The 21635-nt window shown below is 48.7% G+C and overlaps 1 protein-coding gene across 8 annotated transcripts in view; it reads right to left on the bottom strand.

The window, feature by feature from the left end:
- SLC37A1 (solute carrier family 37 member 1) overlaps nt 1-21635 on the bottom strand; it is an 84239-nt gene that overhangs the window by 42485 nt on the left and 20119 nt on the right. For all 8 annotated transcript variants that reach the window (XM_055105134.2, XM_055105130.2, XM_055105135.2 and 5 more), the window contains 4 exons: nt 15463-15544; nt 6547-6679; nt 5815-5893; nt 1712-1847 (listed from right to left, as the gene is read on the bottom strand). In XM_055105134.2, coding sequence (XP_054961109.1) covers nt 1712-1847; nt 5815-5893; nt 6547-6679; nt 15463-15544 — 430 coding nt within the window. The remainder of the gene's footprint in view (nt 1-1711; nt 1848-5814; nt 5894-6546; nt 6680-15462; nt 15545-21635) is intronic.

Here is a 21635-nt window from a genome sequence, read left to right as displayed (position 1 = left end):
CACCTCACTGCAGTAAGCCAGCTCTCTAGAGCAGGGTCCCCAACCCCAGGCACAGACTAGTCCTGATCCGTGGCCTATCAGGAACCGGGCCACACAGCAGGAGGTGAGTAGTGGGAGAGCAAGCATTGCCGCCTGAGCTCCACCTCCTGTCAGATCAGCGGGGCGTTAGATTCTCGTAGGAGCGTGAACCCTACTGTGAACTGCACATGTGAGGGATCCAGGTTGTGTGCTCCTCATGAGAATCCAATGCCTGATGACCTGAGGGGGAACAGTTTCATCCCCAAACCATCCTCCTCTCCCCAACCCTGGTCCCCAGTGGAAAGACTGTCTTCCACAAAACTGGTCCCTGGTGCCAGAAAGGTTGGAAACTGCTGCTCTAGAACACGCCTGGGAGCCGCTGGTCTACCTGTTGCTGCCTCTGGGCTGACCGGGCTGGGCCTTCACTCCAGAAACATGCTGGGACTCTGGAAAATTGTTTTCTCCTCCCTTCTAATTTTCTATATTACTACACAAGTGTGAATTGCTTTTGTAATTAAAATAGCCAAACTTTTTCAAGTGTTATGGCAAAATCTTGAAAAGCAAAATTAAATACAATCTGCTTGATGGTTTTATAGCATTCCCCTGAGCTATCTGGGGAGCCCCAGAAGCATCACAAAGCCCGAGATGAGCATCATTATTTCAGCAGCTTCCCTCGGCTGCTGAATATTGATCCACAGGACTGCTGGGAAGGGCAGAAGCCAGGAGACTCCGGAAGGGCTCCAGCTCCAAGGGCAAAGCCAGCGCGGGCTGTCCTCAGGCCTTCTCCCCTTCTAGCACCTTCATGATCTCTCCTGTTCTCTCCACTGACTGCCTCACACCCCCTCCTGCTGCCCAACTCCAAAGTCGGCCCTTCCTTCCGCCCGTGCATCCCTCTGTAGACTCCTCAGGTCTCCCCCTTTTTCCTCTCACTGCGACCCAACCAGCTGCAGGTTTTCCTTTGTAGGCTTGGACCCAAGTTGGTCCCTGAACACTCCTAGGCACTGATAAAGGTGTTTCAGTTGTTGACCCAAAACATGGAAAGAAACTAACCCTGGCCCTGAGCCAAATTCCTTAAACCCTCAAATAAACTCCATATGCCAACCCCTCGCTGTGGACAGACCTAGGTGGAACGCCCTGTCCCGCTGTGTGTTGCGACCATACACTGCAGCCCTCAGTATGTAAGTTCCCCTAATACATGCTTTAAATTGATCACCCAGCATTCAGTGCTTTGTTCTTTGGAATCCCAACCAGCCCCTCTTGGGATGGTTTGGGGTGCTCCCTGGTGGGAACTCCCTGCCACTGCTGTTAGGGTGACTGCAGCTGGGGCTTCAGCTGGAGGACACACCCTCCAACCCCTAAGTGGTCAAATCTTTCGCAAGATAAAACATCTCAAACTTATCCACATGAAGACAGAGTGACTCCCAAGGGCTCTGCATGTCAGTCTCCCTGCTGGGGCACTGACAGACAGCATTCTTTACGAGGCAACTCCTGAAATTAAGGAAAACCTCCTGGTTGCTGGAATTTCTGAGCAGAAGAGAAAGGAAGGACTTTGTTACGTCAGCTGACCCTGACTTCCGACAGGATGCACTTCTCCCCCTTCCCAACACCTTGACAGAGGTGACGTGACATAAACACCCCACCCTATTCACCAAGGAAACCCCGTACATGGTGAGCCACGGACCCAAACCCTTACCTGAGTTACCACGTAGAATCCGAAACTGTGGATGTTGTAGAAATACCCTAAGCCGAACAGGGCGGTGAAGGCTCCGCTGGCGAGCATCCCAAAAGTTAGGTAATACCTAATCGGCAGGCGCTCCCCAATGATGCCACTGAGGTGGAGAGAAGGAAAGACAAATAGGAATAACAAACACGCCCGAATGTTAACAACCTTGTGGCTGTTTCTTGCGGGATGCTTTCATGCTGTTCTCTGAGCTTGGGGAACTCTCAAGCCTTACAATTTCCAGGAAGATTTCATACACCTATTTCCCTATGGAGCATTTACTCACCAGAAACCAGAGACTGGCAACATCTTAGAAGATTTTATTTCTAGTAAAAGTCCTATCTGTCAAATAATAAAATTCAAACACTATGACTTATCTATGATAGCTGCCAATGAAAGGAAACAGGAACTTGTCTTGCTAGTTAATCCTGCTTTCACATAAACCATATCCAGTAAATGTATATAGTGTCTTAAAATTCCAACTGTCAAACTACACCAAATGTCATGAGAATACTTATGACCCTGAGCAAGTCATTCGGCCCCACGAGCTGTAATTAAGTCACCTGTGTTAATACACCTGGCTGGCTGGGCTCAGTGGGGAAGTGGCTTTCAGCTGCTTTGCCACTACCGCCTCCTGCCACACCACTTTGACCTGATTTAAAGGCAGAAGATTTGCTCTATGGTAAGGTCTGAAATGCTGGGGTGGCATCTCTCTGATCCTTCTGAACAGCAATGCGATTCACTAGACAGCTACCCTCTTTGGTGTCTTATCTTCTAGAGCTGTCTGGGGACCTGGTGGCATAAGGGATGCTTAGCGCCTCACTAAAACAGCCTCGAGGGGGGTGGTAAAAAGTCTCCAGCTTCACAGCAGGGAACAGACTTAACAGTCTTTAGCCGCCACCACGGCACAATACCTAATGCCATCCAAAACATCCCTTACTGTTTTATGGGAAATGTCACTATGGACCAACTTAACATTGTGACTTATTAAGTAAACAGAAAAGCTGTAGAGTATCACGGATGGACGTGAGCCCTTCGCAAGCATTAGAGACTCTATGGGTCTCACTTTCTTCTGTAGGGTCATTCTAGGAGTCAGATAAACAGGAAACCTAACACACAGTGACACCTGCCTGCCATGAACCCCACTCCGGGAGTCAGCTCCAATGTTCTCAGCTTTCATCTCAAAAACCTACGCCAGAGAGATTTTCCTTCCGAATTCACCAAGTAAAAAAGATCTACCTTGGATCATGCAAATAACCTTTTAAACACTAAAGCAGAAGAAAGTAACTTAAAATTATAGACAACATCCAGGTGAAAATTTCAGCTAAAACCTCACCACACACAGACTCAAGAGCATTCTAGAGCTAGAGAGTTACTGACTTCAACCTGCCCACTTCAGAGACCAGGAGATAGGTCCCTGAGAGGCTGGCTGACCTGCCCAGGTCACAGCACAGCTGGCACAACCAGATGGGCTCCTGAGAGCTGGGTGCTGCTGGCTAGGCTTAGAAGTATTCTCTAATCTTGCTATATGATTTGGGCCTACTTTGATCTCTACTGAAAAATTTTAAAGAAAAGGTCTAATTGAACAAACACCATTTCACATTACGTGGGACTCATACAGGGATTCAAGTCCACGCTGCACCTGCTTGAACCCACCAGGCAGTACCTGGGCTGAATGGCTTTACCGTATCATATCTGATTTCATCTGACATAGCGAACAAAACACCACCCATCACTGAGACCTCAGGTAGGGACTGTCACACAAAAAGGCCCCTTCAATGCAGCAGCATGTGCCCTTGTTTTCAGTCATGAGTATACTGTGTAGATGTCACATTAGACCAAATTTTGTTTTAATAACCTTACTGACAAGTTGCATAGGAATTATCTTTACCGATAAATAAGCAACAATAAACCAGTTTATTTACTTAAAGCAGGCTTTCTCAACCTCAGCACTATTGATACTTTGGCTCCGGTAATTCTGTGGTGTTAGGGGCTGTCCTGTGTGTTGTAGGATGTTTAGCAGCATCCTGGTTTCTAGCCACTAGATGCCAGCAACATCCCTTCCCTGGCTGTGACACCCACAAATGTCTCTAGACATTACTACTAAATGTCCCCTAGGAGACAAAACTGCCCCCAGCTGAGAACCAGATTTAAATACAGTTTTCTAGTAACTGAGAAAAACACACTCCCACTTTGGGTCTTTTTATACCACAGATTATTTGTGTTCAGTAAGACTGCAGTGTGGGGAATATAAACATTTGACCTCAAAATGGAGAAGGTCTGGCAGCCTGGCTGAGACCCAAGCCCTGAGGAAGCCCAAGGTACACACCACGCTCTCTCCAGCTAGGCTCATGGTCTGCTGCACACCACACACTCTGGGATTCCAAATCTTTATTATTCATTTGTTCACTCAGACAAGTTCTGCAGCAGGAGGCAAATACACACGTTCAATAAAGGGAGAGCTATGCACTCTCCTCCAACAGCAGACACTGCCTGCCTGGGCACCAACCACCCACCAGGGCTCTGAGCGGGGTAGGGGGGCCCAGGTCTTGATGATCCTACACTCTGGGCAGGTCTCAGGGAAGCAGCTAAACATTTATGGGGATCCCTGGGGTTCTCCAGGCGGTAAAGACCTCTGTCTCTGAACAAAAGCCTCTTGGGACCACATGCCTCAGTCCCTGGCTGTGGTGTGACTATGGTTGGTCTCCATCAAAACTTGTGTTGAGGCTTGGCCCCCAGTATAACTGTGTTGAGAGGTACAGGGAGCTCTGAAGGGCATTTGGGTCATTAGGGATCCGCCTTGACGAAGGAATGAATCCGCAGGAGTGAGTGGCCGCGCTCTCAGGACTGATGAGCTATTGTGAGAGGTGAGAGCTGGTTGCTATAAAGCAACGTCACCCCTGTGCTGTGTCTGTTTTGTATGCCCTGCTCACTGCTAACCCATCTCACAGGGGCCTCTGCTAGGTGACGCCCTCCACCACATTACAATGTGGCACGAGGCTCTTGCCAGATGCAGCTGCCCAATCTTGAACTTCCCAGTTAGATAAGAGCTAAATACACCTTTTTTCATTATAAATTACTCAAGCTCAGATATTGTGCTAATAGCAACAGAAAATGGGCTAGAACATCCCTTTACTGCCTTTAAAAAAAAACCTGGCTGGACTGACACAATAGCAGTTTTTAATCAGCCAATCACACGTCCTATGACCCATATAATATTCACCACCTGCCTTGGTCAGTTCAAAGTGGGATCAAGAATGGGCTGGGCTGGCAGCACAGGCCAGGCACCGTTGTGAGCTTCTACATACATTAACTCAATCTTTGCCCCAATCCTATGACATAAGAACTATTATTTCCTCCATGTTGCAAAGGGGAAACTGAGGCCCAAAGAGGTATAGTAACTTGCTCAAGGCCACATCCTAGCAGGTGGCAGAGCTGGGGTTCAGATCCCAGCTGGTGTCTCTCTGGAGTTGCCTGCCCACCACGCAGAGCTGCCTCTGCTGTACTCAGAGCTGGGACTCAGATCCGAGCCGGTCTCTCTCTGGAGTTCCCCACCCGCCATGCATGGCTGCCTCTGCTGTGCTCAGAGTTCTGGGGCCAAGTTGGGCATCCAGGTAGAGCTGTTCAGCACATCCTGTGTCAACTGTTCCGATCATCAGGTGAAATTCATTATTTGGGGCACGTAAACACATGGCAACCTCTGAACCACAGGAGAGGTCGGGCTCTGCTGAACAGGAAACTAGTCCTCTGTTCCTGAATGACCACGTCCCAGGATCGGCAGGATTCATGGTAGGTCCTAAACCTCAGGGCCAGGAAAGCTGAGGGCAGCCTGTGTCAATTGGCACAGTGCCTGGGACATGGAAATCCTCTGCCTCGAGGTCCTGTGTTGTGGGCACAGCACACACACTTGCTCTCTCCTAAGCTTGGCCTCGTCTTTGGGAAGGGAACAGCAGGGAAGCCAGTGGCAAGCGGGGGCCTCAATCCCGCGCGCCTGTGCACTTCAGCATAGCGGATGTTTTCTCTGCACGGAGGGGCCAGGTAATCAGGAAGGGTCTGGAAAACTGAAGCAGACCTACCTGAGGTACATCCCCACGGCATAGGCGCACAGGAAGGAGTAGTCCAGGGCCCCAAGCAGCTGCTGATAGTTGTTCTTATCTATATGAATTTGAAAACCAGCAGGACAAGCTCAGTATTGTTTAGTTTATGTTCTAGAGCACGGCTATAAAACACAAAGCATCTGTTCCCGAAATCTGGATGTACTTAGTGAAACGCGTGGTTTTCCACACAGAAAACAAGGCGGTGCATTTTCCGTTCGGTTTCTTGCAAAGGAAAATGAAGTCACCGCAGTTTCAAATAATCACTAAATATAATACAGGCGTCATTCAGATGAGATAAAAATCCCCATTGTGCATGGTGGCTGCACATTTGATTGATGCCTTTTGTTTTACGTGTCCACTGGCTTTTCTGCAGCACGCCTGCCTAGGCCAGCACCCACACCAGCACCTCGTGTCTCTCTCTTCTTCTCACCCACAGAACTATGCCCTGCAAGTCCAAAATACAAAATGCAATTGATCTTCAGCACATTTCCCCATAAAGAGAACCTTCTTTCAGGAGGAACAGCTCTGCGCACAGGCACTGTGGACACAGTGGCGGTGAAGTCATGTGCTTTTTGGTAGGAGAGGGCTGTCATGGAAATGCAGTTACATCTGGGAACAGCATTACTGCTGCTAAAATTATTAATAGCAAGGCTGGAAGGGTGCTGGAAGGACAGCCGCTTCAGCTCCTGGACGGACCGATAATCGACTTACCAAACGGTGCCCAGCCACAGTCGGTCTCATTGTCAGGTAGCTGGTGGGGGGCAGCGGACCCAGACTTCCTGTTCTGGCTGCTGAACCTGACGTCAGCTTCATCCCAAGCAGTGCAGTACTTGTGGAGCTCACCCTGGGACGTGATGGGAGGGCAGAAGCAGGGAGAGGAAGTGCCCTCAGTGAGGCTCAGCATGGGGCACAGAGAGGAACAGTCACCCCTCCTCTCCCAGCAGCCTGCCCAGGGCACCTGCACCCTGCATTCTAAGAGGGACACAAGGCGCTGCTGGCGGTGTGTCTGCAGGACCCACAAGAATGCCTGCTGGTGACGTTTCAGCAGGACTCTCCAGCAACCCCACTCCTGAGCACGCGACGAACATAAGCCATCTTCATATGCCACCGGAAGACGAGCCTCGGGAGCAGTTTTAGTTCTAAGAGCTCCAAGCTGAAAGCCGACTGCCTGTCATCCTTGACCACCTGTCCACAAGGAAGAAGGGGTACATTTTCCTAGATTCACACAACTCAATGCTACACACCCGTGAAAAAGAACAAGTTACAGGTCCAGGCAACAATGAGGATGAACCTCACAAACATAACATGAAGCAGAAGAAGCCAGACACGAAAGAGTACAGACTGCAGCATTCCACTCATAGGAAGTCCAAGCATGGGCAACGAATCCATGCGGCTAGAGGTGAGAGTCACGGTTACCTAAAGGGGGACAATGTGGGACAGGGGATGGGGAGCTGTCTGGGAGCCAGAAAGGGTCCATCCCTTAACCTAGAGGATGACTACCCCTATGGGCATGTACAGATCTGCCAAACTGTACACTGAAGATTTGTATACTTAGTAAGTGTAAATCATACCTCAATTTAAAAATATCCCTGGGGCAGGGGACCACCCACCCACCAAACTGTCCACAGAACCAGCAAGCAGGGCCAGGGTTGGAGACACTTGTCTGGGAGGTGGGAGGAGGGGAAAGCCATCACCCTGGAGTTTGGTGACTGGCTGTGTGAGCGTGTTACTTGCTGCCCCTGCCTCGGTCTCCCCCTCTGCAGACAAGGCTGCTGCACAGCCCTTGTGAAACAAACCCTGGGCAGAGAGGAAAGCTCATGTGTCGGGAGGCAGAGGGGCCTGAGTGGGTGCTTCTCGTTGGGAGGCAGAGGGGCCTGAGTGGGTGCTTCTCGTTGGGAGGCAGAGGGGCCTGAGTGGGTGCTTCTCGTTGGGAGGCAGAGGGGCCTAAGTGGGCTCTTCCTCAGCGCATTCCTTGGGAAGAGGAACAAAACTTCCAGGACAGCGCCACATGTGGCAGGGGCTCGTCTTGTTGCGGGGGAAACTGAGGAAGACAGAATGTGCTCTGTGACTGTGTGTCCCTCCCTGGTGGCCTCTGTCACTCCCATGCTTCTCTTCTCAGGGGCCTCTGTAGTGATCATTCTGCACTATTCAAGACTCAAAGGAGTTGCCCCATCAAGCGTGAGTGATGGCGGCAAGTGAAGTCCTTGTGGTCAGAGGGGTGTCCCTTAGGGGGATCGAGTGCCCATTCAGTGCCCATGATACCAGAGGGGTGTCCTCGTGAGCTGGAACCTGAGAGAGGCCAGGGGTCTGGAGGGCAGTGCACAAAGCTGGCTCCAGGTCAGGGCACAGAACGCGGGGCAGGGAGCCACCCCAGTGCCCAGGCAGGCAGCAGCCGGAAGTCCTGCCCCTCCTCTTCAGGAGGGAGTGGCCAACACGGCTGGCCACTTTCAAAAGGCCAGGGCTTTTGAATCGGAGCTAGACACCCTGATTTATAGCTGGCAGCACGTGGGCCACGTCACTGAGTCCTGGCATGTCACACGGGATGCAGCTGCTCCATGGTCACGTGACTCTGCCGTCATCACTGGGCTGTTCTGCTATAATTAAACACTGTCCCCAAAAACTAGCCAAGGGCTCTACTTTACAATGCAAAGTCATCATCTGCCCGGCAGCTCCCTTGGCAGAGCTGGTCCTCCCTGGAGGCGCCATGCTGACCTCCTGGCATCTCAGGAAGAGAGTGCTTTCATTTGCTCCCCGACTGCTTGGGGCCCCCTGGCTGCTCCTGCTTGTGTTTTAAGTTCTCCACCCAAGGTGGACGTGAGGGGCTGGGAGTGTGATCCTGAGACCCAGGGCGGGTGCCTGCAGCCCTTCCTCCCTGTATCAAGCTGGTATCTGTGGCCTTTCTCCATTCACCTGCCGCCTTGTTGGACACTTCTCCTCCTTGGCACCTTCAGAAGCCAGGTGTTTCTGCCCACCTTTCCCTGCTGCCTCCCATGGAAGTCAATCTGGCCACACCCAAAGGACCTAAGCATCGCCACTACAATTCACCTCTGACTGAAGAAAGCCACAGCTAGGGCAGGAATACAGGACATTCTCCGGCTGAGGGAGAATCATGTGCAGGGAGAAGCTGAAGTTTCTAACATTAACCTGGCGCAGAAGAAAGGAAAAAGAGATTCTGCAGGCCGCCGCTTAAAACAGAATTTTATATCCTTTGTGATTTAATATTTCTGGGGAGGAACCACCTGTGGAAAACATATCCGATTAGAAATGCTCCCTTTTTTCATAAATAAGCAGAAAAGTTTTTCTAGTTTTGTTATGTAATGAGTGGGGGTCTCACATCCTGGTTAGGGATATAGGCTTCGGCAGCAGACAGGCCTAAGCTGGGATCTTGGTGCCTCTCTGTGGCTTCTGGCCTTGGTGACATCACTTACACTCCCTGGCCATCAGTTATGGAGTTGGCATGACAATGCCTGTGTCCCAGCGTTACTATAAAGATGGACCATAATCGGAGTGTGCCTCTCTGGCCCTCTGCCCCTGGGAAGGGTCCAGAAAAGGGCCGCTGTGAGTCCGGGCGCCTCTCTGGCCCTTCTCCTTGATGTTGGAAAGGTCACCTTCACCTGCACCCCGCAGACCTGTTGGAAGGCTGCTGCCAAAGCCATCGAGATTTCATATTACTCCAGCACAAAGAGTTCTGAGGATATTTACATAACCACAGGTTTTCAACAACATTGCTATATTTCAGTATTTCTATGAGTTTTATCCCCCAAACGTGGCGTTCCAGAGACAATGCAAACTTAATTAGGTTAAGATGAACTGGTAAGCAAACCCCTAGCCAGGTGAGCAAATTCTCACCAAAGCGCTTCAGGGAAGCACCCTCACCTCTGCATAGCCACACCATCCCTGTGGGGAGGGGGTCAAGTCCTTTGGGAAACGTTTGCTTTCATAAAAGCAGCTTTCTTCACACCTTTTTACACAAGTGCCTTTCAACAAGTTACATACAAAATCAACCTGCGACATCAGGTAGATATTAAAAACTGATCAGGCAAAAGCCTCTGCAGCAACTGAACTCCACACTTATGTGAGGTGGGAGGCTGAGTGGGCCCTGTGAACACGCGGGCATCACGGCTGCTAAAGCGTCCATGCAACGCACAGAACAGCAACAAAAATAAACAGCAGATGCCATCGCGGGTGGAGGGTGGGGGTGGGAGAAGAAAGGTGCCAATCTTCTGGAAGAACCCAGGAAACCGCCAGGAGTCACAGCGCGACGAGTGTGCAGGGAAGGCGGCGGGGGCCGGGAGTCACAGCGCGACGAGTGTGCGGGGAAGGCGGCGGGGCCGGGAGCTGGCAATGTCTTCTGTCTACAGACTCCCTCGCCACATCCAGCCCTCCCCACCCCTCCCACTGGCAGCGAGAGGAAATCCCGTCCGGGGAGCAGCAGGCAGCTGCGGTGGGAATTTCATGACACTAGAAAAGACTGGACTCCTCCCTCATCCTACACCTGCAGAGCCCCACGCGGTCATTTAGGCACAAACATTCACTGTATTTGCCTGCATTCCACGAAGGCTCCGTTCTTTCCATGCTGAATTTGAGCCACTTCGCAGACAGAAACCACTCATTCCTGCCCTGGGTTCTCAGCCCCACCTAAGTTGCCTAAGACTACAGCCATGTGACACATTCTCTGCAGCAGGTACGTGGCCTCCAATAGAGGAGATTATCAGGCAGTCTGGAGGGTGCAGGAGCCACTGAAAGGCAACAGTGAGAGGACAGGACAGGAGCAGGGGATTCGGGCCTCACTGAATCCCCCTGGAGGACAGTGGGGTTAGGCCAGTTTCACTCCACCTTCAGCCAACACAGAGGGTGTGTGTGTGTGTGTGTGTGTGTATCATCTGCATTTGACGATCTGTCTAGTCAACTTTACGTGGCTCATTAGGCTGTGTGGGTGCACTGATTCTAACCAGTCCTTCACATTCCTTTTATAAGGCTACAAGAATTCTCCAAAGCATTATCTAAGTCCTGGAAGAGCAATTAAAGTTTTGGTACCAAAAGTAGGAGCGACCAGCCAGGCTCTCCCCCACAGACAACAGCACCTGCCCACGGCCAGCCTCCTGCGATGAGTCACAGGTGCCACGTGAAATGCATTATACACACTCAGGGACAGACATGCAAATGCTCCACTCATGAAGGATACAGAAATAGATGGAGGAGCTTCTTGGTCATTGTTTACTTCTCAAAAATGGAATCATTCTATACATCCTTATGCACATGTTAACTTCTTACTCAAAATACCTCCTGGAAATGTTTCTGAGTCAACTGGTTTGCCTGTGATAAATTCTTTTAGGGACCTGCACATTTCATAATATGGACTTGTGATAATTTATTCAAACTTTTACCTACTTATTAGGTTCCCTTGATATCCAGCATTGTTTTTTTTCCTTTTTGCTTTTTTTGGTCACTACAAAGCTGCCATAAAGATGCTTATGAAGATATTCCTAAGTAAGGTGCTTTTATTTTTAGGGTGAAATTCCCAGAAGTATGTCTGAAGGCTGTAGTATTTTTTATTTCACTGGGTGTCACCAAAAGGTGCTAACGCTTGACATCCCATCAAGAACGCATGAAAATTCCTCTCCCCTCACCAGTGAATAGCACTTACTGCCCTGGGCAATGCTGTGCCAGCCACTGAGCACAGTGTTGCCTTAATTTGCATATGGAATACCGGCAGACTCGAACACCATTCACATATTTCCTGGCGATCTGAATTCCGTGTCTGTAAACTGCTTGTTCATCCCCCTCGCCCGTTGTTTCTTTGGGTTTCCTAACTTCACACTCACTCCTACGATAAACATAATTTTCTTCTTGGATTTTTACTTTTTGTATTTTACATTCATGTCTTTAATCCATTTATTTTATTTTATTTTTTTGAGATGGAGTCTCACTCATGTCGCCCAGGCTGGAGTGCAGTGGTGTGGTCTCAGCTCACTGCAACGTTCGCCTCCCAGGTTCAAGTGATTCTCATGCGTCAGTCTCCCAAGTAGCTGGGATTACAGGTGCCCGCCACCATACCCAGCTCATTTTTGTCCATTTAGTAGAGATGGGGTTTTAGTAGAGATGGCCAGGCTGGTCTCGAACTGCTGACCTCAGGTAATCCACCTGCCTCGGCCTCCCAAAGTGCTGGGATTACAGGTGTGAGCCACAGTGCCTGGGCCATTTGTTTTTATAAAATAGGGATTCAATATTTATTTCTTCCTGACGAATAACCAGTTGTGCCGACACCATTTATTAAATTTATTAAATAAGCTCTGTCAAATATTCCATATTTTCTAATCTATTCTACTGACCTTTTTGTCTATTCTCATGTAATATTATAATTTGATTATGGTATTAAAATATGTTAATCTTTTGCATATGTTCATATCATAAAATGTTATCTTTACACTTTTCTTGATAATTCCTGGACATTCTTTCATACAAACTTTAAGATTATTTTATTCAATTAAAAAAAACCCTGCTAAGATTTTCACTGGAGTTGCATTTTATTTAAATATTAACACTGGGAGAATTGGAACTTTCCAAATAACAAGTTTCCCACCCATAGTACATACTTCCAGCTTTTCAGACTTTGTTTTCTGTCTGCCACTGAGGATTATTTTATTTCATTTTTTTTGAGATGGAGTTTCACTTTGTCGCCCAGGCTGGAGGGCAATGGTGCGATCTCGGCTCACTGCAAACTTCGCCTCCCGGATTCAAGCTATTCTCCTGCCTCAGCCTCCCCAGTAGCTGGGATTACAGGCGCCCGTCACCATGCCTGGTTAATTTTTTTTGTATTTTTAGTATAGATAGGGTTTCACTATGTTGGCCAGTTTGGTCTTGAACTCCTGACCTCAGGTGATCCGCCCACCTCGGCCTCCCAAAGTGCTGGGATTACAGGCGTGAGCCACTGCGCCAAGCCAGTTTTCTCCTTTTAAGTCCTGTGTGTCCACAGAGGGGTGGGCACACTCACATTCAAATCAATGCTGCCATCCCCCTGGCTCCAGGGACCCCTGCAGTTTAAGCTTCTCCAGGAAGCCTCTGCTTTCAGGTTTCTTTTCTGGCCCAGTCCAGGGGAAAAGAGCTCGCGCTAAGATCTCTGCTGGGAGTCAGACTCACCTGTCTACCAGCTTGGGCAGACGCTTGCCTTGAGTCCTGAGGCTGGGCCACAGCTGGAGCAGCAGGTAGAAGGGACAGGGTTGCACTTATAACACTACTATCCTCCCAGCCCTGGTTTTATCATCACCATCGAGAAAAATACAATTAATCAGCAGTGATCAAAGGTAAGTCTAAACATTCCATTTAACTAACTTCAATGTGACCTGGTGTGCCGTGTCATTCTATAAATGACATAACAGAATAAGAATCACTTTCTAATTCACAGCCTCTGGTTCAATTTCAAGTAAGCAAATATATTTTGCTTTGGTTTTGCTTACAATATTCTGGGAAATGCAGGCTGTAAATAATCACTCAACTGTTTTGTGGGTCAACAGAATCACTACTACTTTCAGTTTCGTTGATGCCATTTATATCATGAGCTCAAGCACACGGGCGCTTCAGAAGGCACTATAAAGTTTAGTTTTGATGTGGTGTGATGTTCTGATCTATCTTGAAAGGTAAAGAAACCCACAGGATTCAGCGTCAAGCCAATCCATGCCCAGGCACATCGCAGCTGCTAGGTCAGGAAATCTGCGTTTAGGAGGATCTGAGGGTGATGCTGGGACTATACTCAGGTAATTAAACCCGGACAAACCCTGAGGCACAGAGAGGATGAGTGGGGGCCCTGGAGGCAGCCTGACCCACAGGGAATTCTGGAGTGTGTGGCAGCCCTGCCTGGGGAACGAAGACCTGAGCCTCAATTTCCTCACAGGGGCACTCGCAGGGTTGCTGTGAGGATCACAGGGGTAATGTATGTGGCACTTTGTCAAACCCCAGGGCTCTGTAAGCGGCAGTTATTTATATTGTTACTGATGACACTGAACTAAGAGCTGACCCTGACACCGCCTCCTCAGAAGCCCTAAGTCCTGAGTGGCCTGGACACCACTACACACGAGAGTCAGGGGCGGGGGCTTTGAGATGGACCACCAGGAAAGCCGGGAGAGGGACCGGGACAGGGCTCCCACTTGCTCCTGGCTCACAGGGGCCCTCATAGTCATCAGGTGGACCCCAACAGCTGCGGCCTGACAAAGATTCCCCCAAAGGCCAGCCCACCTTACACGCTACATCTGCCCCAACAGCCCCCCAGCCCAACAGGTGGTGCCTTCATGGAGACGCCCATCCCTGCACGTAGCACTCAAGGCAGTTCTCCCACCTGCAAAGCTGTTTTTCTTCCCCTACAATCCACACCCAACCTTTCTAGGTCAATCCTGAAACCCCACACAGGCTCCCCAACTACACCAGATCCTTCAACTCCAACACGCTCACCAAGTCTCTTCAATAGTCACTTCCATCTTTATAATTTACCATTTTCTTGAGCTGTTTGTATATTTCTTTAACCAGAAAGACAAGAAGTAGTAGTATTCAGATTTATAATGACTGGTTACTGGTACTGATTTGAGAGTCTCTTGTCAAGTGGATGAGTGTTTAAGGCCCACCACCTCTTTTCATATTCTTCTCTCTTAAAAACCACATTTTCAAAGGTCTGCAAACATTTTCCTCAGTCAACAACTTGAGAGGCATGGAAGTTTCTTGCTTATCAGGGGCCAAGGGGGAATTTTAGAATCTTTTGGGTAAATGAATGTTTAACATCCCCTGAAAGCTGCTGGAGAGTGGGGAACCTAGGACTGTCACAAAACAGCCAGCCTCTGCATTGCCTCTGCCGACCAGGGCTGCGGAGGGCAGCCACCCATGGCTCAGCCGCCAGCAGGAGTGGAGGAAGCACAGCTCCAAAGGTCACAGAATTGCAGTCCTGGAGCTGGGTCCCTGCCAACTCCCGGAGAGTGAGCGAGGGGCCACTGGGCTGTGAATGCACTGTCTCTGGCAGTGGATGATTTCCTCGTTCTTCTACGATAGAGACTCTAATGCCTCTCAGGCCCCTGATGGTCTACAGGCCGGGTGACGTAATCCCAATGAGGGTAAGAAAATTATTCCTGCTTTTCTCCAGGTTATAACTGGTGATTATGTAGGCTTGTCTGCTTTAATCTTCTTTTCTCAAAGTCTAGTAGAACACCTGCTTAACAACTTCCTGCCCACCCATCACTCAGACAAAAATGCAGCATTCCAAGAACAATGGAGAGCCACCTCCGCAGCCAGACCTGGGGTTGGATCGCACGAAGAGCTGGAATTTGGGGAACCACTTAAGACTGGATACATTTGGAAGGAACAGTCACACAAGATAAAATAAATATTTAGCTAAGCTTTCAAATTCTGGAACTGTCAACTAATAAAACTAAAAGTCTACTACCTCTGAAAATATAAATCCAAAAAACATTTAAAAGACTTTAATTTTAGAAAAGGGAAACCAAAAAGCCAAAGCAGCAGAATAACTTGTTTCTACATAATCTGTTTTCCCATGTACCTGCTACCATCCCCATCCTCTGCCCCACAAGCTCTTCAAGTGACGAACTCCTCACAGAGACGACAGGCAGTGCTTTCCATGATTCTTACCTTAACTATGCTGATAGGCTTTCGAGATAAGTGAAAACTTGCATACAGCAGAAATGTCAAAATAAAAATGAAGGCTCTGTACCTGAAACACAAAACAGTGGGAGAGGATGATATGAAATAACAGAAGTTATGTTAGGAATACATATCACTGTGTTCTGAAACGTTCTTATGCTGTGTATTATTCATTCAGTTCTACAGCCATTATCAATATTACTTATGTCACTATAATATTGGAACATTAAAAAATATTGCCACGTTTGCTTTGTCCAAATGGAAACTGAACACTGTAAGAGACAGGAAAAACCAGACTGCTTTTCCCACCCTCATGCACAACACACAACATACCATACTTCTAACACTACGTGTGTAGGGGTTTTCCCCATATACCAAGCAATTCTCCAGCCGACACTGGATGTCCTCTAAGTGAATTCAGTTCTCACACTGTCTTCCAGGAGTCAGCATCAGCCCCCACAGGGCGGGGCTCCGGCCGAGGCTGCCCCGCTTCACATGCCAATGGCAACAAGCCCCAGGTTGTGACCTGCTCCTCTGACCAACTGGCTCTCAGGGTGGTTCCCAAGAACCCCTTCTCAGGTTCGATTAATTTGCCAGAGCAGCTCGCAGAACTCAGGGAAACACATTTACTGCTTTATTATAAACGATGTTACAAAGAATACATACAGATGAAGAGATGCACAGGGCGAGGTATGAGGCAGGGAGCTCGGAGCTGCTGTGCCCTCCCCAGGGCTCCACCCTCCGGGAACCTCCCCGTGCTCAGCAGCCTGCAAGCCCCCAAACGCTGTCGTTGAGGGAGTCTGTGGAGGCCTCATTACACAGGCACGATCGAGCAGAACACCGGCCACTGGTGATCCACTCCACCTCTGCGGGCTCCCTCCCCTCCCCAGAGGTCCACGGGTGGAGTCCCAACCTCTAATTACATGGTCACGCGGTCGGTTGCCCTGGCAACCAGTCCCCCAGGAGGCTGTCCTGGAGCCCCAGCCACAGTCACCTCATTAGCAAACAAAAAGACACTCAGCACTAACGGTTGTAGGAGCTGTGTGCCCAGAGCCAGGGCCAGAGACCAAAAGCATGTTTCTTATTATTACGTCACAATATCAAAAGCATTCATTTATTTAAAGAAACCGTAACCAAAGGGAAACCTGGGACTCGAGATGCACACTTGAGTTTACAAAGCAGAACAAGCACGATGAAATGTTTAGTTTACAACAAAACTAACCACAAGTTTCTGGCGTAGCCTGCTATCCTGGGCAATTAAGATCATATTTATTTTTGGCTCTTTGGTTTCTATGCAACTTTTCAGAAGCACGCAAGCAAGGCAGACATATAAATATTTCACGGCCCTCAAAGAGAAAAAGGCAGTGACGCTGGCAGGCTCTCAATAGGCCAATGACAGAAACACTGGTACGAAGCCCCTCGCTCAGTTTGGCTGGGAGAAAAGCAGCCGAAAGAGTCAGCATGAGTGTGAGGAAGAAAGAAGAAAAGAAGGTGCCTTAGAAAGAAGACAAAGGGCAACTCCAGTCTAAGAGTCTCAACCACCGCATAGAAAAATACTTTTTGGGGCAACAAAATGGGTTGGGAGAAAGAAGTATTTGACAGGAGTGGAAGGCGAGGGGCAGCTCTTCTGTGTCCTAGGCACATCTCCCTACCCTGGAGAACCTGTCCTGCTTGTGGCCTGGGAAGAGACTTCAAACGGCGCCACCAACAACCTGAATCAATAATTACCTAAGGCGGCGTCCTACACAGGACAAAGAAAGGCAGCGTTTCCGAGAGTCCCTGGGATAAGGGGTTGCTTCTCCCAGCTGCGCATCTACATTTTTAATGTTGTGATTTACTCCGAGGGAAGCTTTCCACAAGTAACTAAAATCCTAGGATCCCAGAGCTGCCTTCTTCTCTGGTCACCAGCTAAAGTAGGGGTCAAATAAATATTTCCAGATTTTTCTTAAAAAAAAAAGACCATATTTCAGGTGGGAAAGAAAGGTTGGTGGCTCCGTGTGACTCAAAACTACAACCTTTGGAATGCCTGTGCCTTTGCGGAAGGAACCAAACCAAACCAACTCGCAGAATACCTGCTGACTGAAGACAGAAATTCCCCAGTGCTCTCTTCTTCATCAGGGAACTATCTTCCAATGGCCTTTCTCCAATGCTTCCTCTCCAAGCCCATGGCAAGGGCCAAATGGGAAAAAAGTGAAACCCTAAAAGGCGAGCCTATCATTTATCCCAAAGCCCAAAGAACAAAGGCTATGTGGGTACAGTGGATTTGCTCCAGAAGCCCCAGCCTCTGTCCTCGTGTTTCTGAAAACCATCCTTTCTGGCAAGGAAAGAAAGTCTCAGCGCTTTGGATGAAGCTGTCTGTTAGGCCACCACTGCTTCTCACGCCTTCGACTGCTGGTGCAGGAAGATTCCAGGCCACTGGGCTTCACCGGCCCTCAATGCTCACTTGTCCAGCCCACAGCTTGACAAACTGGTCACTTCCACCCCACCTGCTGGAGCTGACTAGGGCAAGTAAGGCTGATGGGTGACCCTGATCGGCCCTCATTGGAGTACAGGGTTTCCTTCTCCAATCTCCTCAAAACAGGTGAACAAAGTTCTCAGGCCAAGTTGCCTCCAGCACCTCCCCAGTCTCAGACAAGTCCATGGACCATCTCTCCTGCTCCATGCAGGAGGATTCTCCATCCACAGTGCCAGTTCTACAGGTGTTATCACCCAGCTAGGAAGGATTTTGAGAAGAGCAGCTCTGTCCTATGGGCTGTGGGTTCACATCTCCACTCTCCACCCAGACAGCCCAGAAGGAAGGCGGTCTCCCTTTGTCAGGCTGAGGTCTGAAGAGTGCTGAGGCCCCGACACACACCGCGTTCCCGATGGTCAGGGCTGCTTGGGTGATCAGGCCCTGGTGATGCGTTCTGGGCTCCTGCCTTCCTCTGCGGGGTGACTCCCGGCTGGTGCTCACAGCACACGCCTAGAGATGCCCTGAGAACACTGAGGAGCACACAAGGGGCAGCACATGCCTCTGGAACCTTTAGTTCAGCCTTGTGTGGAGGGAGACACCTTAATGAATGAGCCCCTTTGGGAAGAGTCACTGCCACGGTGTAGCCAGGCTGACAGAAGCTGTCCTGTAGAATTGGGTGAAGGGTCCATTTACACAGCAAACTGGAATGTTCCTAAAGACTGAAGAGGAAAACGCTGTATTTATTTAGCTGGTGTCAGGCCAACTCTACTTCTATTTCCAAATTCGTCTTTCCTCTCTCATTTCTTCATCTTCTGTACTTAGGACTTGGGGCTTGGGGATGGGGGACGCAGTGGCTGGAGGCTAGACTTTCCTCTTTGAAAGGTCTGACTTCAGCTCCCATGACTTGCTGGTGGTCACCCCGATACGCCTGGCCTCTGGGTAGGCAGACGCTTCACTCTGCAGCATGGATGGGCTCAAACCCCCAGAAGCCAAACAGCCCTCCCGAAGTCCTTTCTTATTTCGTAATTCTATCTACGTTTTCTTTATCATTTATAAAGCAGATGTTTTGGATGATATGTTTCCTTTTGTTCATTTTGTACTGGGTTGAATATCATCCCCCATAATTTCATGTCCACCCAAAAACCTCAGAACGTGACCTTATTTGGAAATAGGGTCATGTAGACATGATTAGCTCAGGTGAGGTCATATTAGATAGAGTGAGCCCTAATTCCAACGACTGGCGTCCTCACCAGAAGGCCACACAAAGACTCAGAGACAGGAAGGGAGGCCACGTGGCCACACAGGCAGAGACTGGTGTGATGCAGCCACCAGCCAAGAACGGCGGCAGCAGCAGGAGCTTAGAAGAGGCAAGGAAGGGTCTGTCCCCGGAGCCTGCAGAGGAAGTGTGGCCCTGCTGACACTTTGACTTTGGACTTCTGACCTCCAGGGCTGTGAGAGGGTAAATTCCTGTTGTTTCAGGACACCCAGCTTGTGGTACCATGTTACAGCAGCCCCAGGAGGCTAAAATAATCCTTTCATTTTTGTTTTGTGTTATGTTTAGACTTATGAATATAAAACAAATACAATAAAAAAAATGATCTAATCTATCTGCTCCTCAGTGTTCTGCTTACTTTTTGCAGTTATGACTACTTATAGCATGCTTGGCTTCCACCAATATGAAAAATCCCACATTTCTAGCAAAAAAGCAGGTCTCAGCAATGACAGCACCAGATGGGGGTGCCCCCTGGGCCTCCTCAGAGATGTTCTGGAAGACCACGTGTTCTCAGGTGAATGGCAGCCTGCTTAGGGTGAGAGGCTCTGTGCAAAATATCTGTCTCCTTGTTTGAGTGTTATTACCTCAATCACATGCAAATAAGGAATAAAGAAACACTTTTGAGAATTACTGAGTGATATGATTTGGTGCAGAAATTAGTCCAAAGACATCCTCTGCTTCACTCTGCAGCATGGATGGGCTCAAACCCCCAGAAGCCAAACAGCCCTCCCAAAATCCTTTTTTATTTTGTAATTCTGTCTATGTTTTCTGAGACAGAGAAGCGATGCCATGTCCTGTTCAGAGTATCCCGTCAGAAGGTGCAGGAGGGCAGTGACACTGACGTTGGTCATTGGTTAAAGTGCTGTCTGCCTCATAGTTCCTCAGTGAAACCACTACGTTTCCCTCTAAGTAATGAATATGGAATTTCTGGTAACCTGCTTTGAGATAATGTAGATATCCTGTTCCTCAAGCTGACGCCCCACGGGGTGCATCCATGGCGTTCTGTGCCTGCGCTGGGTACCCTGCAGCGGCTCCACATCCCCACTCCACCTAGCGGCCAGCTTCCACTGTATGGCGAGCGTGCATTTCTCCTACGTCATTAGTTATATCAGTAGGACTCACCGAATCTTACGCTATTCAATGGGCTATCATTCATGAGTCTCATTTATTGTAAATCTAAGATTGTCCTAGATTTGACAAGTCAGAGGCCCTTTGTTTGTAAGCACTTCCTTATTTTCTGGCACAAGATGTTCCGGGCTCATCTATTCCTTGCCCTGCCCCAGTCCTGGCATTGGCCAGGTCTCCAAGGACTCCTGACTCCTTTTAGTGGGAGATGCCATGCAGAAAACAAGATCCCGGACCAAAGTGTGCTCACTTTGGTGCTCTTACTGTTCCCAGGACCTCCTAGCGGGGTGCATTTTACACACACACCCCCCCACACACGCACACACACACCCTTCTCTATTTCTATATCGACCATCACCAGTTTATCCAGAGACCTTTCATTCCAATCCAATCTCACTCAGTTCCTTCCAGTTCCCCTCCCTCTTCCCATGCCTGCAGCTCCTTCTCCATTAAAGAGAAAGCTGCCTCATTTCTATGGGATTTCTGTCAAAAATGCATAATCTGAATCTAATCATGAGGATGAGGAAATAACAAAGTTAAAATGTGGCACATTCTATAAAATAAGTGGCTTGAACTCTTCAAACACAACAAGGCCATTGTCTCAGAAGAAGGAGGAAAAAAAAGCCAAGGTCAGAAAAGATGAAAAAAGGCCGAGGAACAGTGCTAGATGAAGAGACGAGACCCATAGGATAATTAAATGTAATGTATGAACCTGAACTAGATCCTGAACAGAAGAAGAAATGCTATCACAGATATTTGACATTTGATATCGTTTTTAACACGGACTGCGGGTTAGATAACAGTATCTTATCGGTGTTAAATTTCCTGATTTTGATCTTTTTGCTGTGGTTTTATAAGAGAACGTCTTATTCATAGGAAATACACACGGAAGTATTTACAAATAAGAGGGTATGATGTCTGCAACTTACTCTCAAGTGGTTCAGAAAAGTGTGTGTGTACAAACATACATCTACACACATGCACACATACACACACACACTGTGGAGGGGCAGGGAGAGAAGCAGATGAGGCTAAATGTTAATCTTTGACATACAGCGGTTCTACAGGAACATTCTTACAGATGTTAGTAAGTTACGTGAGTTTGAAATTATATCAAAATAAACTTACAAAATGAAGAAGCTAGACATTCACTAAATAAAACCTAAGTGTTCAGGCACTTGTGGCTAGACTCACAGCAGACATGAAATAAATCAAGAAGAGAAGCAATCTGGTTGAAGAACACAGATGCCCTCAAATCAAACCTGAGACACCCTGGGGATGCTCCACCAACCAGCAGGGCTGAGAAGCTGC

The sequence above is a fragment of the Pan paniscus genome, chromosome 22 (assembly GCF_029289425.2).
Source record: "Pan paniscus chromosome 22, NHGRI_mPanPan1-v2.0_pri, whole genome shotgun sequence".
Lineage (NCBI taxonomy): Eukaryota > Metazoa > Chordata > Mammalia > Primates > Hominidae > Pan > Pan paniscus.
Note: the sequence above shows the minus strand (reverse complement) of the source record. Positions and strands in the feature narration are given on the sequence as shown.